The following is a 24,510-nucleotide window of genomic DNA, read 5'->3' on the forward strand; positions in this document are numbered from 1 at the left end:
TGTGCAGGAAAAAAACAGGTGGAAGGCACACAAAAGACTCGATTTTATATTGTATTGTTTCTAAGAGAAAAACACACGAGAACACACACCACCGATTTGGTGCTATCTTTCTGCGAGAGATCATTATAAAGTATAACTTCAAATAAAGACAAATCATGCCCTAAAAACAAACCATGTAAACCTCTCTCTCTCTCTCTCTCTCTCTCTCTCTCTCTCTCTCTCTCTCTCTCTCTCTATATATATATATATATACAATATATATATAAAAATACAATACAATAAAATTTGTACATTTTTACGAGGATTACATTGGAACTTAGATCAGCTGACATTCACCAAATATAATACTGTGACAAAGTATATTTGTGTCCCTCTTTTCTATCAAAATCGATCACCCTGCGAGCTCAGATTTCATCTTTGATCTGATGCTTAAATATTTCAAAAGATCATACATCCCTGAAACTCCATGACACATTTTGTCAGTGTTGAACTGTGGACAAGCCCCTCACTGATGAATAAAATATATCTCTTAGCCGTGAGTATTCGAGCCCTTCATCGCACTAACTTTGAATAAGCACAACTTTATTTTTCATACAAAGGTATAAAAAAACATTATCAAACCCTTTCAAATAAAAGGATCATTTTTGCAAAGAATAACACAATAAAACATGACTATCACAAAAGCCTTTTTAGACCTTTAACGACTGACAAATCGGTGACTTTCCAGAGCGTATATTTGCAAATGGCTACAGGTTCTGAAAGACAATTGGACTATCATGGATTCAATAGTCTTTTGAGGTCCGTCCACAAGGTTAAATAATGTTTAAATCGAGGACTTAGAGGGCAATCTTCAACTCGCATCTCTTGTCATAAATACAAAGTAGATTTTGATGCGTTTGTTATCTTTGCTTTTTTTGCAGATGGTATGACATTTGGGTCCTTCATTTGCTGGGATTAAATGAATTGTCCTCCCACTGACATGTTCCCAACACAGCACAATACAAAAGTGTGGTCGCTTCATCCCATTGCTTAACAGTTGAAGAGGTACCTTTTCAGAAATTTCTTTCAACTTCTTGCCCATGCACCCATGCACCCATGCATTGGTCTCGAGTGTGGTACTGTTGAAATGGGTTTATTTCTAGCTTTTACTGACAATTAATTACACATGTCTAGTTTGACAATGCCTAAATTAAGCGCTTCCTTGTGTGTAAAACCACAACAGATGTGGTTGTCTGTTAATGTGTCATAATTAACAGTCACATAAGAGAAAGACAAGTGAGCAACATTAATTCAAGGGATGTAGAATAATCCAATTAATGGCACCGTAAATAAGTGGCACTCTGTGTGAGCATTTTGCTTTGTGTGTTCTTTGCGTTTGTTTAGTTGTGTGTTTTGTGTGTCTAATAATGCTTTAGGTCATGACAGAAGGTGGCATTTGTTATTAATGGTGACCCCGGCACTCGGAAAGTCCTGCGGCCAAGCCTCCAGCAAGGAAAACAAGAGGGATGGAGGAGAGACACGCACCAGTGCAGAACACACGACGCCCTTCACCAGGGGAAGACACAGTGGGCTGTCAAATGGAAAAGTTTTGGCAGTGAGTTTTATTTTTAATTATGTATGCAAATTTGTAAAGTCATTCAGAGTTCAGCACCAAAAGGCTGGGTAATTTTTCTGCATCTTTGTCAGAAAACACACCGAAACTTTTTTAAGGAGGGAATCTCTACCACAGAAAAGGCATTGTCTGTGGTAGAGAGGACCTGAGGTGTCACACTCTGCTTGTATGACAAATGACCCTCAGGTCACTGTCAGTGACATTATTGTGAGACAGTCTTTGTACTGTATGAGATCCACTCAGGAGTGAGTTTAAAGGGCAAAACAGGAAGAGGTGTGGTTACGGCTGTGTTAGTGGATATTCGAGCTCACAGGCGAAGCCAGTGCGGAAGCTGGGAGCAGATGTCGATGATTGATGGTCTGCCGTCTGAATGTAGAAGTTCTCAGGTTCAGCTTCTGTAAACTGGTGAGAACTGATGCAATAACCTTAACTGTAGACACCGGGCCATCAATAACACTCACACAGAGCAGCCACAGTCTCCACATACAGATCGGGATGGTGTGTGTGAGGATGTTTGTGTGATTTATTTTTTTCTTTTGAACAATGCACTTGAAAAAAAAAAAAAAAAATTGATAACCTAAGTGAAGAATTATAAATCATGAGTGAGATCAACAAGCGAAACAAATTACACCTTGTTGACTTCTCTGTTGAATTATGTTTGCTTTGAGAGAGGCGGCAACAAACCACTTTAACTTTTAGAAGGTTGGAAATGATGGGTTCTTGACTTCTGAGCGATGCAGCTCATTTTGAGCCAGCAACCATTTATTTGGCCGGCTGGGAGACAATTGTCCATAGCCAACTTAATCAGCGGTTTTTCAGGTAGCTTGTATGTTAGCTTATCTACTGCTTCCAGCTGACTTGCTTTTAAAAAAATATCACCTCGTTAAAGGTATGTCATAGCTGAGCTTAACTGTTTGGTGGCTTCATGCAAAAGCAAAAACACAAAAAAGAGAAATGCTTAAACCAGTCAAAACATCTACAAACAAGAACTGATAAATTATGTAGAAGACATGTTAATGAGGGAAGTGTTGTTTAGTGGAGTGACTTACATCCAGTAAACTAAACATGATAAGGGGAATAATACACTGCTAATTTATTTATTTACGAAAGCCCAGAGCGGACGTGGTACGTATAAACTTTTTTCTGATCGTTTTCTCGAGATAACGAGTAAATTTATCGATGGTTTTCCAGATCACGAGATGACTATCTTTTCTTGAATGCTCATGATCAGTTTCTCAGTGTTCTTAAAGCCTTTCCAAGAACGGACTCAAGCTGAAGATGTCAGATTTTGGAGAACCCGACATAGATCAACGCATCAAATTTTACTTCTGTCGAGGTGTAACTTTCATATCAGCCCACGTCATTTAAGGAGACGGCTGGCTCGACTGCAGCTCAATAGGCGTTTACACCTAAGTGATCCTGCTGATATAGTCAACTTCATCAGTGACCAGCTGAGGGGACCAGGCCGTCTCCATGGTTACTGAATGATGCACGAAAGGTGCCGTTATCGTTTTCTCGAGATGAGATAAATAACTCGTTTTCTCGAGGTAACGAGTTATTTATCTCGTTATCTCGAGATAACAATAATCGTTATCTCTCGTTATCTCGAGAAAACCATCAGTTAAAAAAGTTTATACGTACCACGTCTGCTCTCGGCTTCCGTATTCATTAATCTGGTGGCTTATATATTAATCTAATCATTTTTACACTGTATCTTTTGTAATTGCAACAGAAAATGAAGAACATCAATTGATAAACTATTTTAGCCAATTTTTGTCTTTGTCTTTAGTCCATTTGAAAGCATTGCAAAGCTGCTGCTTTGCTGTAGTAAAATTTAGATTTGAGTTTTTCTTATCATGACATCATCTGACTGACAGAACCACCATTTATTTAAATGGAAAATGACATCTATGCATTAGTTTTAGTTATATTTACAGGTACAGAGATCAGTCAGAAAAAGTTAGAAATGGCAGAGTATCTCACACAATCAATCTAACTGACAGATGTCTGTCAGCTACTATGCCTCCTCCGCTTTGTTGTACCCGGTGGCACTACGGCTGTGTGAACGTGAGCAGGGCTGCCTGCTGTTTCCCACTTACCAAACCGCATGGCTCACATAGGCTCACGAGAAATAAATCTTGCCCTTGCCAAGCAATCTCTTCTCTTTGAAGTACCCAAGGTCCAAAAAGTCACTAGATTTGTGTCTCGTCACTTCTTTGACAAAAATTCATTGAATGGGTCTTAAAAGTAGCAAAATCTGGTGACAAATCCACCAAGATGGCAACACTGGTTGTAAGAAAAGTTAAGGAGAACGACCCCCCACCCCAAATCATATTTAACAAAAAGAAGTCTTGGGTCATGCCTCATTTATTTATGTATTCCCAGGAAAACAGGAAAGAAATGCAATGTTACTGAAATATATGCAAGCATAACGGAGTTTGTATAATTCTAACAAGCTTAAAAGTCAATATTTGGTAAGACCTCATTCATTCTTCAACACAGCCTGAACCCTCTTTGGCAAGATTTCTTGCAAGAAGTGTTCAGGAATAGTTCTCCTGGCTTCTTGAAAGATGCTCCAAAGCTCTTCTTTGGATGTTGGCTGCCTTTTGTTCCATTCTCTGTCAAGAAGATCCCACACTGCTTTAATAGTATTGAGGTCCGGGCACTGGGGTGAATTTAAGCCTCCATAAGACTTGTTGCCACTGATTTTCAGTCCACTTCTTCCCATTTCCCTTCCTCAAGAATGTCTTATTAAAAGCCACCCTTCCACGGAGACCATTTCTGATTAGGCTTCAGCCAACAATAGATGTATCAACTAATAGTCGAGATGCATCTTTCAGGTCTTGTGTCCCCTCCCCCCATTTCTTCAGAACAGCACTTTCAGATAGTGCTCATCAGCTATAAATTTTTAGGTCTGCCATTTCTAATTTAGCCTCCCATCTGTCTCAGCATTATTGCTAAGTGTTGCTAAGTTGTTCAATAAGCAAGAACTAAATCGCTTGACAAACACATACCTCTGAAAATGGACAAGTACAAGAACTGGACTGAAAATGAGTGAAAAAGAGGTCAATCTCCAAAGAAAAACTTTGAAAGAATTGTCAAGCCTGGAGAACTATTGCTCAACACCACTTTAGAAGATTACTAGAAAGTCTGGCTGCTTGGAAGCTAAATAAAAAGAAACAATGGTGGCTCAAGACTTTTGCATAGTATAGTATATGACCACTATATAACTAGAACAGGCAATTCTGTATTTATGCCCCAAGCTATGCTTTGAAACCTCCCCTTGAAGAACATTCCCAGAAACAGTTTCACATCTCTGAAGCAAAATTGACAACCTTGGACAGCAGGAGATCAGAGACATGTTGATATACTGCAAGTCATCAAATCTCCATCACCGGGCCAGAGTGAGATTCAAAAGAAGACTCCAGTGAAAAATAAACATTTTTACTTCCACCGAGTCAAAAAACTGTAAATTAATGAGCAAAAAGAAGTCAGTGATGCTGATGTTCTTGAAGCTGCAGGTGTAAGAAATTTGTCACAACTGAAAGGAAGGACAACAGATGCTACATCCATTTAACTCATAGGTGAAACAATGCAATTCATTCAGGGAATAAGATTTGCTTGGAGAGATTAAAAATGGAGTTGGTATGTTGACCCAGTACAGGATATGGTGTAGTTTGACGTTAATAAGTTGGTACTTTTTCTTAAAGAGCCTTGTTTTAGTCAGTATTGTTGCCGATTTACCCAAGTAAATTTAAAATGTTTCTCTCTAGAAAGACTTTAGTTTTTGGCCTCAAAAGACATCACAAATAAAAAGGGACACCCAGAGCTCTCATGTACACCTCTTCATCACCTGGAGAAATCCAGAGTTGCCTAGTTACTGTTACTAAGCTATCATTGGACAGTCTCTGTTTGGTGGAGGGGGTTTGTGCACAGTTAACTGTGGCGCCAAGATCTTTTTTTTTCCTTTTAACAGTGCAGAGGTGAGTAAGTGATGATCCTATCACAGACAAACTCTGGGCTCCAAATACCATCACTGTGTTATTTATCCTTCCTGTCCTTGATGCTACAGCAGACAAAATGCCAGGGAGGACCAACAACCAACAACGCAATTCCATTTAGAGCCCCTCCTTTTTCACTCTGCCTCTATCCTTTATTAATCTGATTAAATGTGTACAGCCTAGTTATGAAGTGTTGATTATTTTATGTTTTTAATGCATCTTTCTTTAAAACAAAACAAACATATCGTTAAAAGTTCCAAAAAGTAAAATGTACTGTTTTTACTGTATTTTTTTGTATTATTAAATGTTTAAATTGAAATCTAATCATATTTTACATACATATAGTTTTACCTTTTTGAGAATGCCAGTGAGCCTCTCAGTCTCACAATCAATAATAATCTGTCCCTCCTTCCTCTTGTCCAAGTCCTGGAACACTTTCAAGAAGGAGGCCTCCGTCATGGTCTCCACATTGACCGAGGTCACCAGCCAGTTCCTTTCTGCTGCCGTGTCCAGGACCTTCTGCAGAACGGACAGGCCTGGGTCAAAGGAGAAATAAAACACAATTCTTTTTTTTAAACTAGTGACTGAATTAACTCTGTGGGCATTAACGACAAAAAGTTCTACAGAAATCATGAATGACTAGGTGGTGCTGATCTACAGAGAGCAATTAATGAATGTCGGCATGCTGTAAGGCAGCATTACACATAGCTGTAGCTACGAGTAGCTGTTTTACAGTATGAGCTGAAAACAAATTAAAAAACTTGTGAACCAAGCAGAAGCTGTGCAGAGACCCATACTGCTTTGGATAAGCGTATCCATCAGATTCTCTCCCCTGTAGCTCAGGTGATAAAGTGTAACGAGCAGGACAGTCCATTAAGCACACTGACACTTACAGGTGTGCTTTTGCAGCTGTGCCGCCGGGCTAAATAATCACCACTTTCATGCTAACAAATAATCAGCCCTTGCATCATCACAGACGACATACTTACAGCCGGCTTTGTGTTCTTTAAGCACCAATTACAGGTGGCGCTACTCAATTACACTGTCACCGATACGCTGCTGAGAGACTTGAGCATCACAGAGAAACAGGCACGGTAGCCAATGAGCTCGGGGCTTACGCTAAGACAGGAAATAAAAAGCGATTAGGGAACACATTGATCTTGAGCTCAATCTGACTCAGTGTTGTACGTCTTTGCCACTGGCAGTAGACCAATCGGATTCCTCTCAAGCTGGCAGCCACAGTTATTCCACAGTAACGAAAAGTCATTTCCACCCACATCAAACTGGCAGCCATTATACAAATGAAATGCAGCAATTACAAAATTTTGAGATGTAAACTAATACATGATGTGGCTGTGTTTGTTTTTGGCAAACATTGTTATATCCACTGTGGGCCCACATGTCATGAGTTTTACTGATCCAACATGCTTGTTTGCTCATGTTTATACGCGCCATGAGCACAAAAAGATACACAAATTCACAAAATCCTAAAATCCACAAAAACAACAACACGGCCTCCGTCAATAGAAGAATGAGAAATGTAGTCACAACGCATGAAAGATGATAGCTGGGCCTGATTAGAATGCACACCAGCTGCTCTCCAGGCAATCCGCACTGCTTATTTGACACAGGGTCATTAAGAAAAGAAGATGGATGATCCTCCATATATGACCGCAACATGTAAATAAATGGGAAACTCAGAGAAAAATGTGAGGATGTTGACTGAAATGCAGGAGTTGGTAAAGCATTGCTTGAAAGGTACACGGTGATGTACTGCCTCTGTGACGGTGACTCTTTCTTTTCACTGTCGCTAATGAGTGAATAATTGCAGTTCTTGGTGCTGGCAGATTAAACAGTAGCTGTGAAACTGATGATAGGCATGGGAACACAGAAGATAATTAATCATGGTTGCGAAAAAGATCAGTGGGTCAGCTATCTTTGAATGGAGTTAATTCAAGGTGTCAGCAAAGGTTTCAGCACCATAGACAGCGCCGTGCAACATGGCTTGTTTCAAGACGGAGCACTAAACTTATTTTCATCTTTTACTTGATTTTCTATTCCTAAATTGTAATAAGGGCATTCTCAAACTTTTCAGGCCCCTTTTGCACGTGTCAGCTTCCATTTAGGTGCACTTTCGTTTTCTTTTTAATTCAGGGAGTGTCTACACCAATTCATGGTCATAAATAAAAGAGAAAATCAGACTGTGACACACACACACACTACCGCTCAAAACTTCGGGATCACTGACAAACTTCTTTGTTTTTCAAAGAAAAACACATTCTGTGCAGTTCACACATTTAGAATCAAACTGATCATTTTGAACAAAAGATCTACATTTTTGCATAGAGGCCTATTATCTGCAACTGTTCGTCCTCTGCATCAATCTCCTGGCATGGCTGCAAATCCAAGTCATTCATTTTTAAGGCTAATTGATTAGTAGAAAACCCTTTTTGTGCAATTGCCTTGCACAGCTGAAAACCTGGCATTCTTTAGGTTAGTTTATTAGCTGAAGCATCAGCAATTGTTTGTTTGTTTGCTGGCTCAAAATGGCCAGAAAGAAAGAAATTTCTTTGGAGTCCCGTCAGTCTATTGTTGTGCTTAGAAAGGAAGGCTATTCAATGTGAGAAATTGTGAGAACCCTTAAAAACTCTTACCATGCAGTTAACTGCCCCCAGCACAAACTGTCTCCAACACAGCCAGAAAAAAAAGAGTGGGAGGCCCCGATGCACAAGGGTGCAAAAGACAGAGACGCCTCACAGGTCCTAAACTGGCACTTGCACTAAATAGTACCCAACAAACACAGGAGCATGCTGGACTTCATGGCAGAATTGCCAAGAAAAAGCCATATCTCAGACTGAGATGAGCAAAAGAGCCCAGACATTAGACACTGGAGGACTGGAAAAAGGTGTTGTGGACAAATGAGTCCAACTTTGAGGTCTTCTGATCTCATAAAAGAACATTTGTTAGATGCAGAACAAGTGAAAAGATGCAAGAACAGTGCTTAATACCATCAGTCAAGCATGGTGGAGGCAGCATGATGATCTGTGGGTGCTTTGAGGTGGTAAAATAGGAGTTGTGTTCAGAGTGGAGGGGACCTTGACGAAGGAAAGCTATAACAAGATTTTGCAGCACCATGCCATCCCTTGTGGACAGAACTTAATTTGATGTGTCAGCAAGATTTAAAGAATAAGCAGTCAGCCAGATTTCTGACTGTAATGGAGCAGCCCGCACAGTTACCGTATCAGAACCCTATTGAGCTGTTGTGGGAGCAGCTTTCATCAAGCAAATCCATCTTGTGGGAGATGCTTCAGGAAGCATGGGGTGAAACCTCATTAGATTACCTTGAAAAAAAGAGTGCCTAAGGTCTGCCTGGCTATAATTGCTGCAAAAGGTGTTTTTCACTGATGAAAGCAAAGTTTGAAGAACACATTCATCATTTCCACTAACATCGTTATTTCTAACTCTGACAATGTCCTCTTCATTTCCTATTCAGCCTATTTTCATGTGTGTTTCCATGGAAAATTTCCAAGTGATCTCAAACTTTTGATTGGTGGCATTTGTATAATTCTACAATCACAGCGGTTTATGAAAGAGAACAACACATACACACAACTTTTTAAATCAGATGAAAAAAATTTCCGCACATTCATGCTTTTCTACATTTCAAAAGTTGTTATGAAACTACACAGAGTTTCATGAATCTGCCCCCAGAATCAACTCTTTTTTTATTTTGTTATCAGTGTGGCTGAAGTATTACGATTCATCAATCTCTATAACCTTTATCGAGTCTTTATTCCTCTCCTGCTTTCTTTCTTGAGTCAGTGTGTTTGCATCAAATGCAGTCTCTGGGTTCTAAATGTGCCTGATGCACCTGCATAAATCAGAGCCTGCCTGACAGGGAGGCGCTCAGGACTGGCAAAGGCAAAAATCGTCCTCCAAAGGCATCCTGGAAGTGAATAATATCATCATGGAATCTGGGTGTCATAAGCACCTTTTTGGCCACAGGCAGTACATGGAGACCTGGGCACCAGGCAATTTAGAGTAGAGAAAATAACCCTTTAGGAAATCATTTCCTGGAAATTGTTTATGATAGGTTTAATGGGCTATCAAATTTGTTTTCCCATTCTTGGCTTTTAAGAATGAAAAGGATGGGAAGCACATTTATCACATTTATTAGGAGATGCTGCACTATAAGAGAGTAGGAAAGATGTTAGTAGAAAAAAATGGGAAGGAGGGAGGAAAGGAGGCAGGGGGGTTAATGCCCCCTTAAAGTAAGGGAATGTGATAATGTATATCTTGTCTAACTCTGAAATTAAAGTTGAACAGAGAAGAAAAACAAATTAACTGAATCATGTCAGAATAAATTTTGCATTATGAACAATATCACAAAGATAAAAATTTTAAATAAATAAAAACTGACAAATTATTTAAAAATAAGCAAACAAATATAAATCCTAAATGCACATACCCATACCACACACATTCCTCACAACTACAAATAAATAGGATTTTACTCGAGGACCTAAAATAACCATGTAAGAAGGGAAACTTCATCATAGTATCCAGGCAATCCGGCAATACTGATATGGATTCCACTGGCTCTGACTCATACAAGGGGCATACATACCCTCTACTAAATATGTAACCTGGCTTTTACTGAGATAATGGAGAGATTTTTTTAATTTTTTTTTAATCTCTAGGAAAGGTGTGGCCAAAAACAGTCTTCGGTCCAATCTTCACTATCACTACAGAATATGCAGATGTCAAGAAAAGTGTCAAAATGTGTTTCCTCAACTTGTTTATGCCTTTTACACAAATCAAACACATTTGCAGATGAGAGCTCTTGGCTTGTGTATTTTGGGTGTCCAAATGCATGGTGCTTGCTTGCTTCTGGGCACGAACACAAAAACATGAACCCATCACAGTCATGCTCCAAAACCCACAACACCTGGGACAGATGGCACGGCCATAGAGGAAGGAGGCTGACAGGTGTTCTACTTTATTTTTGTCCGTCTATGCAGGACAGTCATTTAAGTGTTTTTTATACTAGTGACAAAAGAATTGTAGCAGCACGGGTTAGTGCTGTGCTCAATGAAAAAGCTTAATCTTTCGTTCCATTGTGTAATTTATATCATAGTCAGTGCAGGTCAGTGTTTTTTTTTCCCAAGCTATTTGTACAAAGACCACTGCTGTCGCCATGGCAATATGTAGACCATCATATCAAACGTTTAAGGGAACGAAATGCACACACACTCAAAGTGCTCTCGCCCACTTCACAGTCACATTCTTTTGTAATGCGAAGCTTAACAACACAGTATGAGGAGAAACTGAATAAAGAGTGATTGAGTTTCCTACCCGAGTCGGAACTGTACATGTAGACGAACTTGGTCCATCCATAGTGCTCGATGACTCCCACCAGAGCGTCCTGGAGCTCAGGCCTCAGCTGGATGACAAACTGGTTGGCTGTCTCAATAGGGAAAGATGGCGTGACAAAGCAGACGTGCAGCGCCCCGCAGAAGGACATGAGCATGTTGACCGTCTTCCTGTCATACAGGCCGATGATGGCGTACACACCTTTGGAGAACTGGGAGCAAACTGCAAGGGACAAAACAGAAAACACAAGAAGGTGTTAGTATGTGTAGTCTGAGGTTTTCAGAATAACTGCAGAGAATGTGAAGGTCCAGGTCAAACCAGAACATGTGAAAGGGAACCTGAGTGAACAAGCAGTATTTGCTGCAATACTGCACAGCAAAAATTGTAGAATTTTCAACACCTGGAATTTACCACCAAGGATTTAACCTCGTAGCATCCCAATTTTCACAAGACTTGATCTGATTATCTGCTCTTGTCTATTCGTGGTACATTTTGTGTAAATTTGGACTGATTGGATTTCAAATACCCGGGTTCCACCACATACAGCTGCGCTGCGTTAGGGCTGCTTCATAATGTAGCAAGATGACACTCATGTTTGAGATTCCACCAGATGCACCACGTTTCATAGAACCCTCGAAGAGACTGTTTGCTATGTGAAAAAACTCGGACCAGGGTCCAGATGCATATACAAAAACTCTGTGTGCACCTTTTCCAACACGTAAACTGGTATCTATAAACAAGGTCTTGTGAGAATGTGTGTTTCTTACACAGTCTTCAGACCCATTTTAGAGCAACTGTACCCTAATATGACAACCAGAAAGGTAACAGAAGTTAGCATCAAACAAAAAAAACATACAAAAATAAATAAATAAATACAATCTGACAATAAAATAATCATGATTTTTCTGATCTTGTTTGTTGTCTTTAAGTTTTATACCATACTCTTATTTAATTGTGGGTGCTTTCAAAACTGTAACTGCTGCCATCTTTACAGGCTGTGTGTAAATACCTTGCTAATGATGCTTTAAAATGGGAATGGGCATTTAAATAGCGCTGCCTTAGGTTGTAAAAGGTTGTTTATGCAAAATGCCAAGAATTACATTTGTGTCACCCTCTTAATCACCTCCACACAAGGCTGTATTCTACTTCTGTTTTGTTAAATTTTTCTCTGTTTGTTTTTCTAGAATTGAGACCACAACATAAAGTATTTCACTACACTTCCAATGAAATAAAATAAGAGTGGTTTAAAATGAAGTGAAACAAGGCTGTGAAATTGAAAGAAAATACAGAAATTAATAATTTGGAGGGAATGGAGCAGGAAAATGGGGAGGAAAGTAATGTAGAAATAGAGGGGTGAAATAAAACAGGAAATACATTAAAAACGTCTAACAAAAGGAGAGACTAAATATTATGGAGGCATTAACACACAATATAATTAATGCAGTTGAACATTAAAGCAAAATAAAATTGATTTCTTATTCTATATATTCATTATGGCATTTTATATATTGGAATCCTTTACTATCAAATTAACCTTTTTTAGAGCAATTGATTTACTTCCGTATTTAGTTTGGATTGTTATATTTTTACCTACCATAGAAAGAGCAGATGAGCTGGAAGTCAGACACAGTAACGGCATGGAGAGTATATTCAACTTTTCAAATAAAATACACTGTGCAAACTCACAATGGAAAATTGTATTACAACAAAATAAGCAGTGGCACCAGGCCATGGACCAAAAGAGGTTCAGCAGCTGAAAAACAAAATATACTGAGTATATAAATATACTGAGTCAAACCAAAGATGATTTTTATCAGGACAACATAAAAAGGGACATGGCAAGGATATAAAGTCCAGGAGTTCAGTCCAGGAGAGCAGAAGGTAAGAAACTTAGTATTTAGATACCAGAGAAATGAGGATGTTCCTCAAATGAATGAAACACTTTTACAGACAAAACACTCCAGTTGTGCTTGCAGAACAGAACAAAAGCACACACCTGATTAGGTCTTATAAACCCATTCTGAAATGCTAAAATGATCAATTAGCAAATCATTTCTAGAACTGTAATTGCATTTCAATTGGCTGTCTCACAACCAGCAAAATGATTTTCCAGGGAAAAAATAAATATCATTTCAATCAATAGCAGAAAAGCGTATTTGAATTAAACTGAGCTGAACAATCAAGCTAAAATTAAACCTTTGCTGCTTTTATGGGGGGGATCACTTTTCACTTGAGTACAAAAACAGACAAAAGTCGACTATTGATGGTGTAAAAAGGCATAAAATAGAGACAAAAGAGGTTAATGTCAATTATCAGAAGCTGTGAAGTCTTCCAATTAAAATCATGTTTACACACCAGTGTGTGTGTGTGCGTGTGTTTCCTTCAGTGGAGGAGGTGAAGGCAGGTTAGAAGTAGAGAAGTTAATCAATGCATCCCCAGGGTTCCATTGACATTTCACTGACAGCAGGAGGCAGCTTCCATCTCTCATTTGCTTTTCTCCCTGCATCTCACCATTTTTCTCTAGCTCATTGTCTATTTGTCACTCTGGCTGCCTTCACACCCTGCTATCTCGAAACAGCATCTTAATGTTAATAGTTGTCTTTTTTTTCAAAGGTATATCCTATCAGTAGCACATGATGCCGTTGCACTTACAGGTCTGGTCTGAGCTACTTTCTGCTGAGGCAATGGGTAAGCCTCACTTATCTCAGTATTTGCCAAACAGATTGAAGTCGCCGCCTGTATGCGCACGAAGGCCAGCCTGCTGCTCGGAGCTGAGCAAAAGACAGAGAGAGGATGGCGCGAACCCAATGCGCCTAACCTGTCACAGACCTGCACCCGCCGGGCAGGCACGTGTGTGTGTGTGATGGAGATACAGGGAGGGGGTAAAAAAAAAAAAAATAGAAACAGCGCTACCACATAAAAATACATGCCCATACACATACAAACACACACATATGCAGCCTCGAGAGCTCCAAAAGCCTGGTGACTCACCCTACTTAAAGCAAGCCCTGAAATAGACATTTTGCGCCTCGCCACACTGACTCAGTAACAGAACTATCTTTCCTTCATGGTCCGCACACGCTCTTGTTCGCAAATGGATGCCCTTTCAGCTACTGCTCTCCACAAGCACGCATTACAATATTTTAACACCAATATCAGATTTGTATTCCGCAGTCTGCCGGCATGAAAGGTAACAAGAGCTTGTTTGACTTTTTGTGCTGTGTCCCATTAATCTGCCTTATAGCAGGTAACCATTTTTCGAAAGAACATGAGTCATCTCCCATACCTACCTAAAAAAAATGAACATGTAGCCATGTGACACAGACCTACTGCTCTGAGGGGGCAAGAAAACCATGTGCTGATTTTAACTCGACATGAGCATGACACAGATCATTAGTGAAACCCAGCAGCACCAGTTCAGATAGCAGTATAGAGAAGCGGCACCGTGAGAATGTTTGTGTGGGAGAGGCTTGTTAGTGCTACTCCACATGTGCAACGACATCGGAGTCACGGCTGTGAGACCTCCGGTGATCTTAAAGACCCCAGCAACACCTGTCCACCTTGGCATTCTGTATCTCCTCACAACAGTTACAGCTGCCATGGTGGTAGGGCTGAGGTTGCCGAGGCAACAGTCTGCTTCTCTGGCAGGGATTACAGTGGCTCAGAGCTGCTAAAGGACTTTTGGAAGATGGGGTGGGAATTGTGAGCGTTTGGACATTTTGTCATAATTAGGTTGCCCCTCAAGGAATTAGCAAATTTGCACAACTGACTTGGCTTTGCAGAATCCTTAGATCATTTCTGAAACAAAAATGGGATATCTGCAGCCCATTCCCACTACATCACATTTTCATTCATACGCAAGACAAGTAAGGGATAATACCCATTAAGTATGTTCCACTATTGTTTAGATGGGGTTTGGGGAGGGGGTCAGGATGGGTGGTATGAACCAGAGTCAAAACTGTGCTGGTTCTCCTTTAAAAGCTTTTCATCCTCTTTTTGGTTGTTGTATGTGGTTTTACAAATAAGCCCTTGCTGTGCCTCAGCTGTTTACATACGGTATAATTCTGGGGGATAAATTAAGTAAGAATGCAAGTAAAACAAAACAGAATAGTCAGTGGTCGTGGTTAGTCAGGTGCACTGCATGCACAGTCAGGATAGCTTACTCGAACTGACTTTTTCACAAGTTTTTCTATGAATGAACAACAACTTAATTTGCATTTACTTTGGCCAAAGTGTTTTGGGTTGCAGAGACAAAAAAAAAATGAGAAAAATATCTCAAATCCTTAAGGGACAGATACTCCTATAACAGGAGGAGCTGTCAGAAACAACTCACGCAACTCAAGCCTTCCCTGTTCTCTGTTTCCTGTGCCCAGCAGCTGTTCCTCTGCTTAGCATGAGCCAAATATCAAACGACAGACGTGTCTGTGCCGGCTGCACAAAGAGGGCATGTTTGTGACAGTTGCTCCGGCATCTAAATTTCTGGATGATGGGATACCGGCCATAAATATTTCACAAAGAAATTTGAGTTTGATTAGACAAGTAAATCAAATATTAAACCAAACAGCATGTTCAAACTTAGGATTAAATCATATCTGACAGATGTTTTTGGAATTAAAAGAATTGAAAGAAACATTTTAGGAACTATTGTTCCTAAAATGTTTCAACTGACAAATCTTGTTTTTATTGAAACACACTTCATTATTTGCCAGATATCATGGCACAGAGATCAAGTGTGTCAAGGTGTCCTTGAACATGCTACCTGCCTCCCAGCTGCTCCACATGAGCTGCTCACTAACTTGTACATCAGACTGCAGTATTACAGAGCTGCTCCTTTGTGTGGGTGTATGTGATTCTTTTTTCAATCACTCTGCTTTCTTGACATGACAGTGGGGGGGGGGGGAGAAAAGAAGAAAAATCAATGCAGTAGTTGAATTAAACTGTACCGAGAGCATTCACCACTTTATTTCAAGGGGTTCACAAGAATCAACATAAGGATAAGCCTTGGTGTTTCATCTTAGCACGTTAACTCTGTGACATTAAAGTGACCTATACAAAGCACTAATCCCCTACATACCTAATCACACACAGAAAAAACACAAGTTTGCTACTATTTTCATTCCCATGCACAACCGTTAACATACTGTGCCACATTACGGCCATAAATACAAAGGGAATCTTATCGCAGCGGCAGGCTGACTTCAGCTGGAGGGAGCATACTGATCAGAGAGTTCAAGCTCAGTCATCCTAAAAGATCTTTTTTGTGATAAAACAACCCTATCGAGGGCCAACATGCCAAGAGACTCCACAAAACACGACGCTCAAATTATGCGGTCTATCTTATGCTCTGATCTACCATATACAATGTTAGGCACGTTATTTATTGTGAAAAATAAACCTGTTTTTTGCCGGCATTTCTTCAGGGCATCACTGGACAAAGGCTGTGAACAGCGAGCTGCTAAATCCAGCCAAGCTTTTCTGCACCACACCATAACCCTGTTAGGTTGATTCAGACACCTCCTACATACACTGAGCCTCAATCCTACCACTGCACCCAGGTTTATGATGAACATCCAATGTCACCTTTACACCACAGCTTTCAGACAACAGTGTTCCCTGATGAGATCAATTCTGTTTTCTTTATTAGGCACTAGTAGTAAAAAATGGATACCCAAACATGGAAATCCATAGACAATACATTGTGGAGGGAATTAAGTTGATGATTTGATCAGTAAAATTTTCATCGTTACCACAGGTTACTGTGGCTCCAGAAGACTTCTGTGTTCCAGCCAGTGGTGCGAATCTTAGAGCAACAACTTCTTTCTTCATAAGCGAGAGGGAACTATCTGTGTTGTAGTCTTTCAGCCGTCCTATTGGCAATGTGAAGGGATGGTGTTGATGGTCTGACAATTGGTCCATCACTTATGCCCAGACCAAAATATCTCAACATCTGTTGCACAAACAACTATGAATCTTTTCTTTCTTTCTTTTTTTAAATCTTCAGATTTTGTATTAAGTGCCAAATTGACAAAGATCATTATTTATCAATTCCGATAAGTATCCTAGACCTTTGTTAGCTTGTACATTAACAATTTTGAATGTGCAAATATGAGGTTATCTACGGTGTCCGACACGTTGCAAACGGCAAAACAAATCCAACAGTAAAACGCTGCAAGAGAAAAATCACAAAAATGACCGGAGCACACGCGACGCAAACGGTAAAACTAAAAGCAAGAGAGAAACGCTGCAAGTTCACTCAAAACACAACGGAAGTTCACCAGGCCACTAGGGGGTCTCGACCTTTGGGATAGAGGATCGACTATGGGAGATCGGAGAAGTAACGAAAGAGAAGAGAGTATTAAAGGTACGTTGTCCTTTATGTCTTTTTTAAATACTTGGCATTAAGACATAAAGGACAACATACCTTTTGACTTTCTTCTCCTTCATTACTATGATCGATCTCCCATAGTTGATGGATAGGGCCTATCCCACATTGGTCGAGACCCCCTTGTGTTCTGGCGAACTTCCGTGTTTCTTATTTACAGTGTAATATTTACAAAAGTGTATGTGTGTGAGGATGGAAATGGAAACCATGGGAAATGGGTGAAACTCCGACAGCACTTTCACAGACAACCAGTCTCATTCGTATCCGCTTTGAGACTGAAGTTCCAGCGTGCTTCTCCCAGGTTAAAAGTTCGGCTGCCACATGATGGACAAACACTAACTCCAATCATCACGACACAGCCCCTCATATTGACACGCCCATGTCTAATCTACCCCCAGAGACGCCGGGCTTCCGGAAGTGATTTTTTGTCGATTTAGCCAATGATGACCTAGAATTGTAGAAAAAAACTTGACTCTCCCGCCCCCTCCTGAAGCCGGGCAGCCCTCGGCTCGGAAGCCTGGCTGTTAGTGGTGGCTTCATAACATGATTTCCTCAGTGAATGGCGGCGATTTCAGAACAAATCACTTCATTAAGCTACAGGACAACATGTTGTAGTTATGAAAGTAAATGCAGTATTGGGCATATCTTGTGTTTTGTGAACTGTTTTATCGTCAATTTAACATTGAAGATGTAGCAATTTCGCCAGAGAATGGGAGTGGCTGTCCGGCTTCCCGTGTTGTCTCTGAATAGCCGCGGCTGATACACACACACACACACCCACAAACACACAAAAAGACACAGAAATAACCGACCTGCTGATAATCAGTAGCCAGTAATTTAACAATGAAACAGGCCTATTTTGACAAATCAACTCAAACTTTCCATCAGAGATTCCTTGTTGTCATAGAGTTCCTCCTGCAGATTAAGGATAACATGGCTTGGTTCTTAAAGCTTTACAAACACTTACAGGAATTGAGAATCTCTCCTTAAAACACTCTGCCAGTGTTATGTAACCTCCCTGCAGAAATGACTAAACCCATGTCAAGAACAAAAGGCACACTTTTCCTCTGTGGTATCATCTCTTTCTTCAATGCACGAAGACAATTAACTTACAGCAAAGTAGATTACCACACAGCAACTTTTGTGGCATGAAGCTTCTAGGTCATTCAATGGGAGCACACATTCACATAAAACCTGTAATTTTTGTTATTCACAACACAATTCAACACCTAAAAGTCTGGGTTTTACATGTACAGTTTAATGCTTCAGATGGCATGCTCTGATCAGCTAAAAAATGTTTCCGACTTGAGCACAAATCAAGACAAAGCTGCAGCATGAGTCTCATTGGTAGGCCGGTCTTGGTTAGATTGGGTCGTCCAATAACTGAAAGGTAGGCGGTTCGATTCTCACTCTCACCGCTCAAAGATAGGTGAACTGACAGCTGGAGGGGCGGCAGTCCACTTCCTTGCCTCGCATGATTCAGAGGTACTTGCACTCTGTATTTCCACAACATGCTCTACAACATTTCCACTCACATTCAGAGAGAAATGTGCTTTTTACCTCATTGCATTTCTTTCTTTCAACAGCTAGTTACATTAATATTTCAAATGTAAAATACACATTCTATCATTTTCTCTATAACCTTCAGAAGAGCTGAAGTGAGAGGTACAACCTTTTAATGTGGTGCTGGAGTTGTCAGCAATAGAGAATGAAGATGATGCAGCATCATGTTGAACTCCAGATAATCAGGTTTGTTTATGCACCATATAGTAAAGTCACTGCTTGCCATGAGACTGAAGAATTATGTCTCAGTCCATTTCTGCTCATCATAACAAAACCATAAAGACGTCTGTCAAGCAGGTTTAAAACAATGTTTTCACAAGTTCCAATATAAAAACATCTTCATCAATAATATAACAACTTACAACGCGCGCTGACTATGACGCCATAAAGGAACACATAGCTGAATGTATCCGAGAGCACTACGACTGATTTACTGTATAATATGAAACAAGTCACATTTAGAAGGGAATCAGATTGTGGGGCAATTCTAGCTTGTTAATCAAAAAATCTCATTCACAGGTTCTGAAAAATTTCCATGGTTTTGTAACTTCTAAATGGCAATTTTTTTTTTTTAACTGAGTGGGTGTACCTTTGCAGTCTTTTCCTGCCCCCACCTCTCCCCTTCTCCACCATTTTTTATCACTTTGAATGACTTTTTAATCAGACTAAATGATGAAATCTCACCAGGAGACAACAGTGGAAGACTCAGATAACAGGATCGTTTCTCACAAGATGGCACTCCTATCCCAACATCTCTTCACTAAACTATTTGTGGTTTCTTAGTCTTTTTTTCAGTGTTTGTTTCTAGAAATGCTTGACAAACTAAAACAATGACACATTGTCTCCCCTAAAGTTATTTGGATTTAGAAAGTAGCTTTGAGAGTACCTTTGCGTAAGCACAATGATGTTCTTTTTTTTTAGAAATAAATTCCAGGTACAAACCTCACAAATTCGAGTGATGCTTTGGTGAACTTTTTCTCTCTAAAAGTAGTCAGTCTCCAAAATCCCATACTGGTCTGGTTGCAGTATACAGATATACAGAACAGTTTTACTCAGCTGGTTGGTATGCAACTGCAGGCTCTCTGAATTTGGCTCCCACAATCTCCTTTTGAAAGATGACAGCGATGACAGCAGCAGGGTGATTGCTGTCACATCAGGCAGTAATATACACCACCTCACAAGGGTGAAAGGTCACTCAATCAACCAACAGTGCACAGTGAGGAGAGATAAACACATGTGACACCAGAACACTGGAAGACGCACACAGTTATCCTCCACTCAGCCACCCATGGCTAATAACTGCCAGATAATGCGTGTAATAAAAATCAGAGAGCATGTTCTGGTCCCACTGGTCCCATCCATCTTCCAGAGAGCTAATCAGCTACGTTAATGAAAGGCTGAGCAAAAGAAGTCAATAACTGGTTCACTCATCCCGCATGCATATATAGAACCGCTCAGAACTAGCTTTTATTCTAAGGGTACAGATGCTCCATACACCCACTTCAACCCCCCTTTCAATAGTTTTGACAAGACACCACCTCACACACACAGCTTGTGCTTGTGAAGAATCCCTCAGGTGATGGGTGGGGGTGGCCTATTCTGTGGGCCCTCCAACACAGCGTGACTCACACAGCGCAATCAATCTCTTTCTGTGCAGAGGACAGGGAACCAGGGAACCGAAACGCAGCCCCAAACAGGATCTGCATGAAAGTCTCCACACAGGACTGTGTAGGAGGCTTTTACTGTGCGAGCAGTTTTCTCCGGGATCTCCTGCAAAGAATTATTCATGCCAACCAACACGTCAAGTGATAATGTGTTAATGTAGCGAGAAGAGATTATTTCACCCGTGCAGATTCAAGAGAGGGTGCAGATACTGAGTCAAGAAATGAAAAAAAACAAAAGACAAAACCTGTTTTGATGATTTTTTTTTTTTTTTTTTTTTTTTTAGAAGGGTGGGCTTTGCCTCACTGCCTTCCAATCTCTGTAACGTACCCAGATGCCCCATGGAGTGTTGCGCTCTAGGGGAGAGGGCTTGCTGTTCCCTGGTATAAACAGCTTTAGCTCCACAAGCTCAAGAGAGATTTACTGTCAGTGCAAGAGCAATAAAAATGTATTTATGTCACTGTTGTTTCGGGAGTTTGTGGCAGCAAAAAAAAAAAAAAAAAAAAAAAAGAGGGAAGGGAAGGGAAGGGAAGGCAGGAAAAGTAGACAAAAGAGAAAAAGTAATAGATGAGGCAAAGATGCAGAAAACAGGGAAATAAAGTCAGGAATGATACGCTCAACTCTTCTGCTTTATCTGTAGGGGCATGGAAGTCATGAGTGTAGCTGACCAACCGAACAGCTTAGTCTGTAAATTGGGGACTTTTGGATACTCCTAATAGATTTGATTAGTTGAACAGAGGGTAATGGAAGGTTAATAAGAAAGAGCCAAACAGCAAGTGAGTCTGGAACATGCAGGTGATGGCAGACAGAACGTGGAGAAACAAAAAGCATTAGTGCCTTTGAGAGGAGATGATAGAGAGAATGCTGGGAACAAAGACAGCAGATGCCAGCCTAGCAGTGGGAAACACAGGGACCACACCGTGAAATCTAGATCTCTTCCATTTCCTCTAAGTAATAAAACAATGGCATCGCATCGCCTCATTAAATGGGTAATCGAGGGTGTGAGAGCACTCCCCTCAGCTCTGAACATCTCTCTTCCCATCTTTGTGTCTCTCATGCCACGCCATTGTCTCTCCTCCTTACTGTTTCTCACCACGTTTCCAATCTGCTCTGCGGCGGAGCCCTGCCTCCTGCTGAATAAATGCTTACCTGGGCAACGGGTCAGAAACACAGCCCAGACCAGCTCCTGTCAGGGGGTATGGAAACTCCAATTATCTCCTTAACAATCATCCCTTCGCAATTATCTCCCCATCTGCGTATCAGTGGCGGCAGGTGCAGGGGGACGGTCCCACTCGCACACTTTTATTTCTCTGACAGAAGACGTGATGGAGGTGGATATGCAGAGCAAGAGGAGCCAAACACACAACGAACATGATAATTGCTACGGTACCTTTGTATAGATTAAAAATGGCTTTCAACAATTTCTAACTGAGCTACAAAGAAATCAAAGTCTTCATTCTAGAATTCAACACAGTTCACAAACACCTTGAATGGCCCTTGCAGGTTTCTTTTTTTTTTTATATCTTGGAACTAAATAAAGCAGGTAGAACGAAACTATTGCTACTGTGATTTATTTGTAATATTAATCAGTGAATACAAAGTTTTACAAGTTCCCCAGGCTCCAACATGATGCCACCCAAAAGGCTTATTTGATCAACCAAAAGTTCAAACCCAAAGATATTCAATTCAGCATAACAGTAAGTGGAAAATCATTTGACCGACTCAGCAAAAAAAACAATACAGCAAGCTAGTAATGGATCATTGTAGTAAATTATATCTGTTAACTCATAAGGCAGTCAATATCTACAGACAGTGTGAACCACGTTTTTGAAACTGGCCAAAAAACCCAAGCAAAACTGTAAAGAATTTAATGCGAGGCAGGACCTTAAAAAATTACAATTTTCAGATAACCTAACTCACACTGCCGGGACACGGAAAGACAAGACATATATGTCCATATGGATGCTTGCAGAGGAAAGTGGCCATCGAACTAAACCTGCAACAAGCAGCTCTAATTCACACAATTCTGTGTTGCTTTTGTAAGACATAGAAGCAAGGACAGAACACCAAGTGAAATGGAGCTATTTTACTCAGGCGGCAACACCCATTCCGACATCCAGCTATTCCGATATCCCACCATTCTGACATGCAAACGTCCGGCCATTCCGGCAAGGCTTTCCATATCAGGAAATCTGCGTTACTCAACAGATAACAGTCCCTTCTTTGTGTTCATGCATTTTACATGTTTTAAGACATGTGTGCAGATGTGATACAGTCTTTAAAAGCGTAATTAAAGCCTCTCCCCCTCTCTGCCTGTTATTTTTCAAAGCTTGTGATGTTTGAATGATATTAAATTGACACTGAATAATAATTTAAGGGTCAAATCAACAGTCAGAGGGGAGGAACAGGTGGATGTGGGCTTATTTCGGATTTAAAAAATAAAAATAAAAGATGATGGCGCTCAGGATCCATCCATAAGGGCTGTGTTGTTACTATTTCACTATAAATCTGGTGTGTGAGTGTAACAGCTGTCATGTAGGTGTGTCAGATACCGTCAGATCCTGACAATGTCATGAGTCCGTGGTCATTTTCAAAACTCCAAAAAATCTCAGAATGCAAATGAATGATATTCAAATAGTTTATTACACAAAAAGGAGCAACAAACATAGACAAACACTGTTCACTTATTGATTTAAAACAAATAAACCTGTAAAAATAATAATACTTTTGGGGTAGCCTGACATATGAAATTGGTTTTATTTGCAGCAGCGGGACGTCCAGCGACACAGGTGAGCTGTCATTGATGTCTGTAATTGCATTGCAATTATTAATGTTGCATGATGCCAGCGTACAAAAGACGCATGGACTCTGTGGAGAGCTCCGCTCCAGCTGGCTGCTGTGACAGGTCACTGACACTGTATTTCTGCTTAATCTAACATGTTTCAGACTCGCCCGATTTACATTAATACCTGTATTTTGATATTTGATAATAATTTATTATAGTTGGGTTGCGAGGTTGTGGAGTTCCTCTTAAAAAAAATAATAGGCTATTAAAGGAATTTTCGGAATGTTTATAAAAAATAAAATATACCGACAATAGGATGAAAAAAGTGTTGGAATGAAAATTGTTTGATAGAAATTTAAGTGTTTGATAGAAAATTAAGTGTCCGACAATTTGAGGCCAATGTCAGAATGGCGGCATGTAACCTTTTGCACTACATTGTCGACCTATCTTCCGCCCAGCTAGTGATCTGCCAATATCCTTATTTCATAACCCTACGTTGTCTCATAAAATCCCCAAAACACATAAAAAAGAAAAAGTACACGTACTCATAATATGATCGCTTGGAGAAAAAGTTAGAAAACACAGCACAGCAGAATCTTTAGTGGTCTTCGTGAGGACTAAGAGGGGCAGCGTTCTGAATCTGCTGCAGCTGTCCGCTCGAACTTTTAGGCAGACCATTCAATACACTGTTACAGTAATCAAGACTACTGAGGACTAATGCATGGACCAGCTTTTCTAAATCGCTCTAGTCCTTTAATCCTGGAAGTATTCTTCAGGTGTTGGCCGGCTGACTTAATAACCGACTTGATATGGCTGTTGAAGTTTAGGCCTGAGTGCAAAATAACACCCAGATTTCTGGCTTGGTTTGTGGTTTTTAACGTTACAGGCGGAAGTTGAGCACAGGTTTGAGCTCAGCTCTAAAGACAATGAGCTATGTTTTGTCTTTGTTTATTTCAAAAGAAAATTGTGGAACATCTAATTGTTTATTCATTTGAGGCCTGTAAAAAGTGTTGGTAAAGGATTACAATCATCAGGCCATGTAGTGAAGCAGATTTGTGTGTCATTCGCATAACTGTATTGCTCTGTATAAACTGAGCCAGTGGGAGCATGTCGGACACAGAGCAGTTTGTGA

At 40.3% G+C, this 24,510-nt stretch overlaps 1 protein-coding gene across 3 annotated transcripts in view; it reads right to left on the reverse strand.

Annotated features, from left to right (window-relative positions):
- The window catches only part of gria1a (glutamate receptor, ionotropic, AMPA 1a), a 74,898-nt gene that overhangs the window by 41,333 nt on the left and 9,055 nt on the right, over positions 1–24,510 (reverse strand). For all 3 annotated transcript variants that reach the window (XM_075481030.1, XM_075481028.1, XM_075481029.1), the window contains exons 3-4: positions 10,969–11,208; positions 5,965–6,149 (exon numbers count right to left, since the gene is read on the reverse strand). In XM_075481030.1, coding sequence (XP_075337145.1) covers positions 5,965–6,149; positions 10,969–11,208 — 425 coding nt within the window. The remainder of the gene's footprint in view (positions 1–5,964; positions 6,150–10,968; positions 11,209–24,510) is intronic.

Source organism: Odontesthes bonariensis, chromosome 13 (genome assembly GCF_027942865.1).
Source record: "Odontesthes bonariensis isolate fOdoBon6 chromosome 13, fOdoBon6.hap1, whole genome shotgun sequence".
NCBI classification, from domain to species: domain Eukaryota; kingdom Metazoa; phylum Chordata; class Actinopteri; order Atheriniformes; family Atherinopsidae; genus Odontesthes; species Odontesthes bonariensis.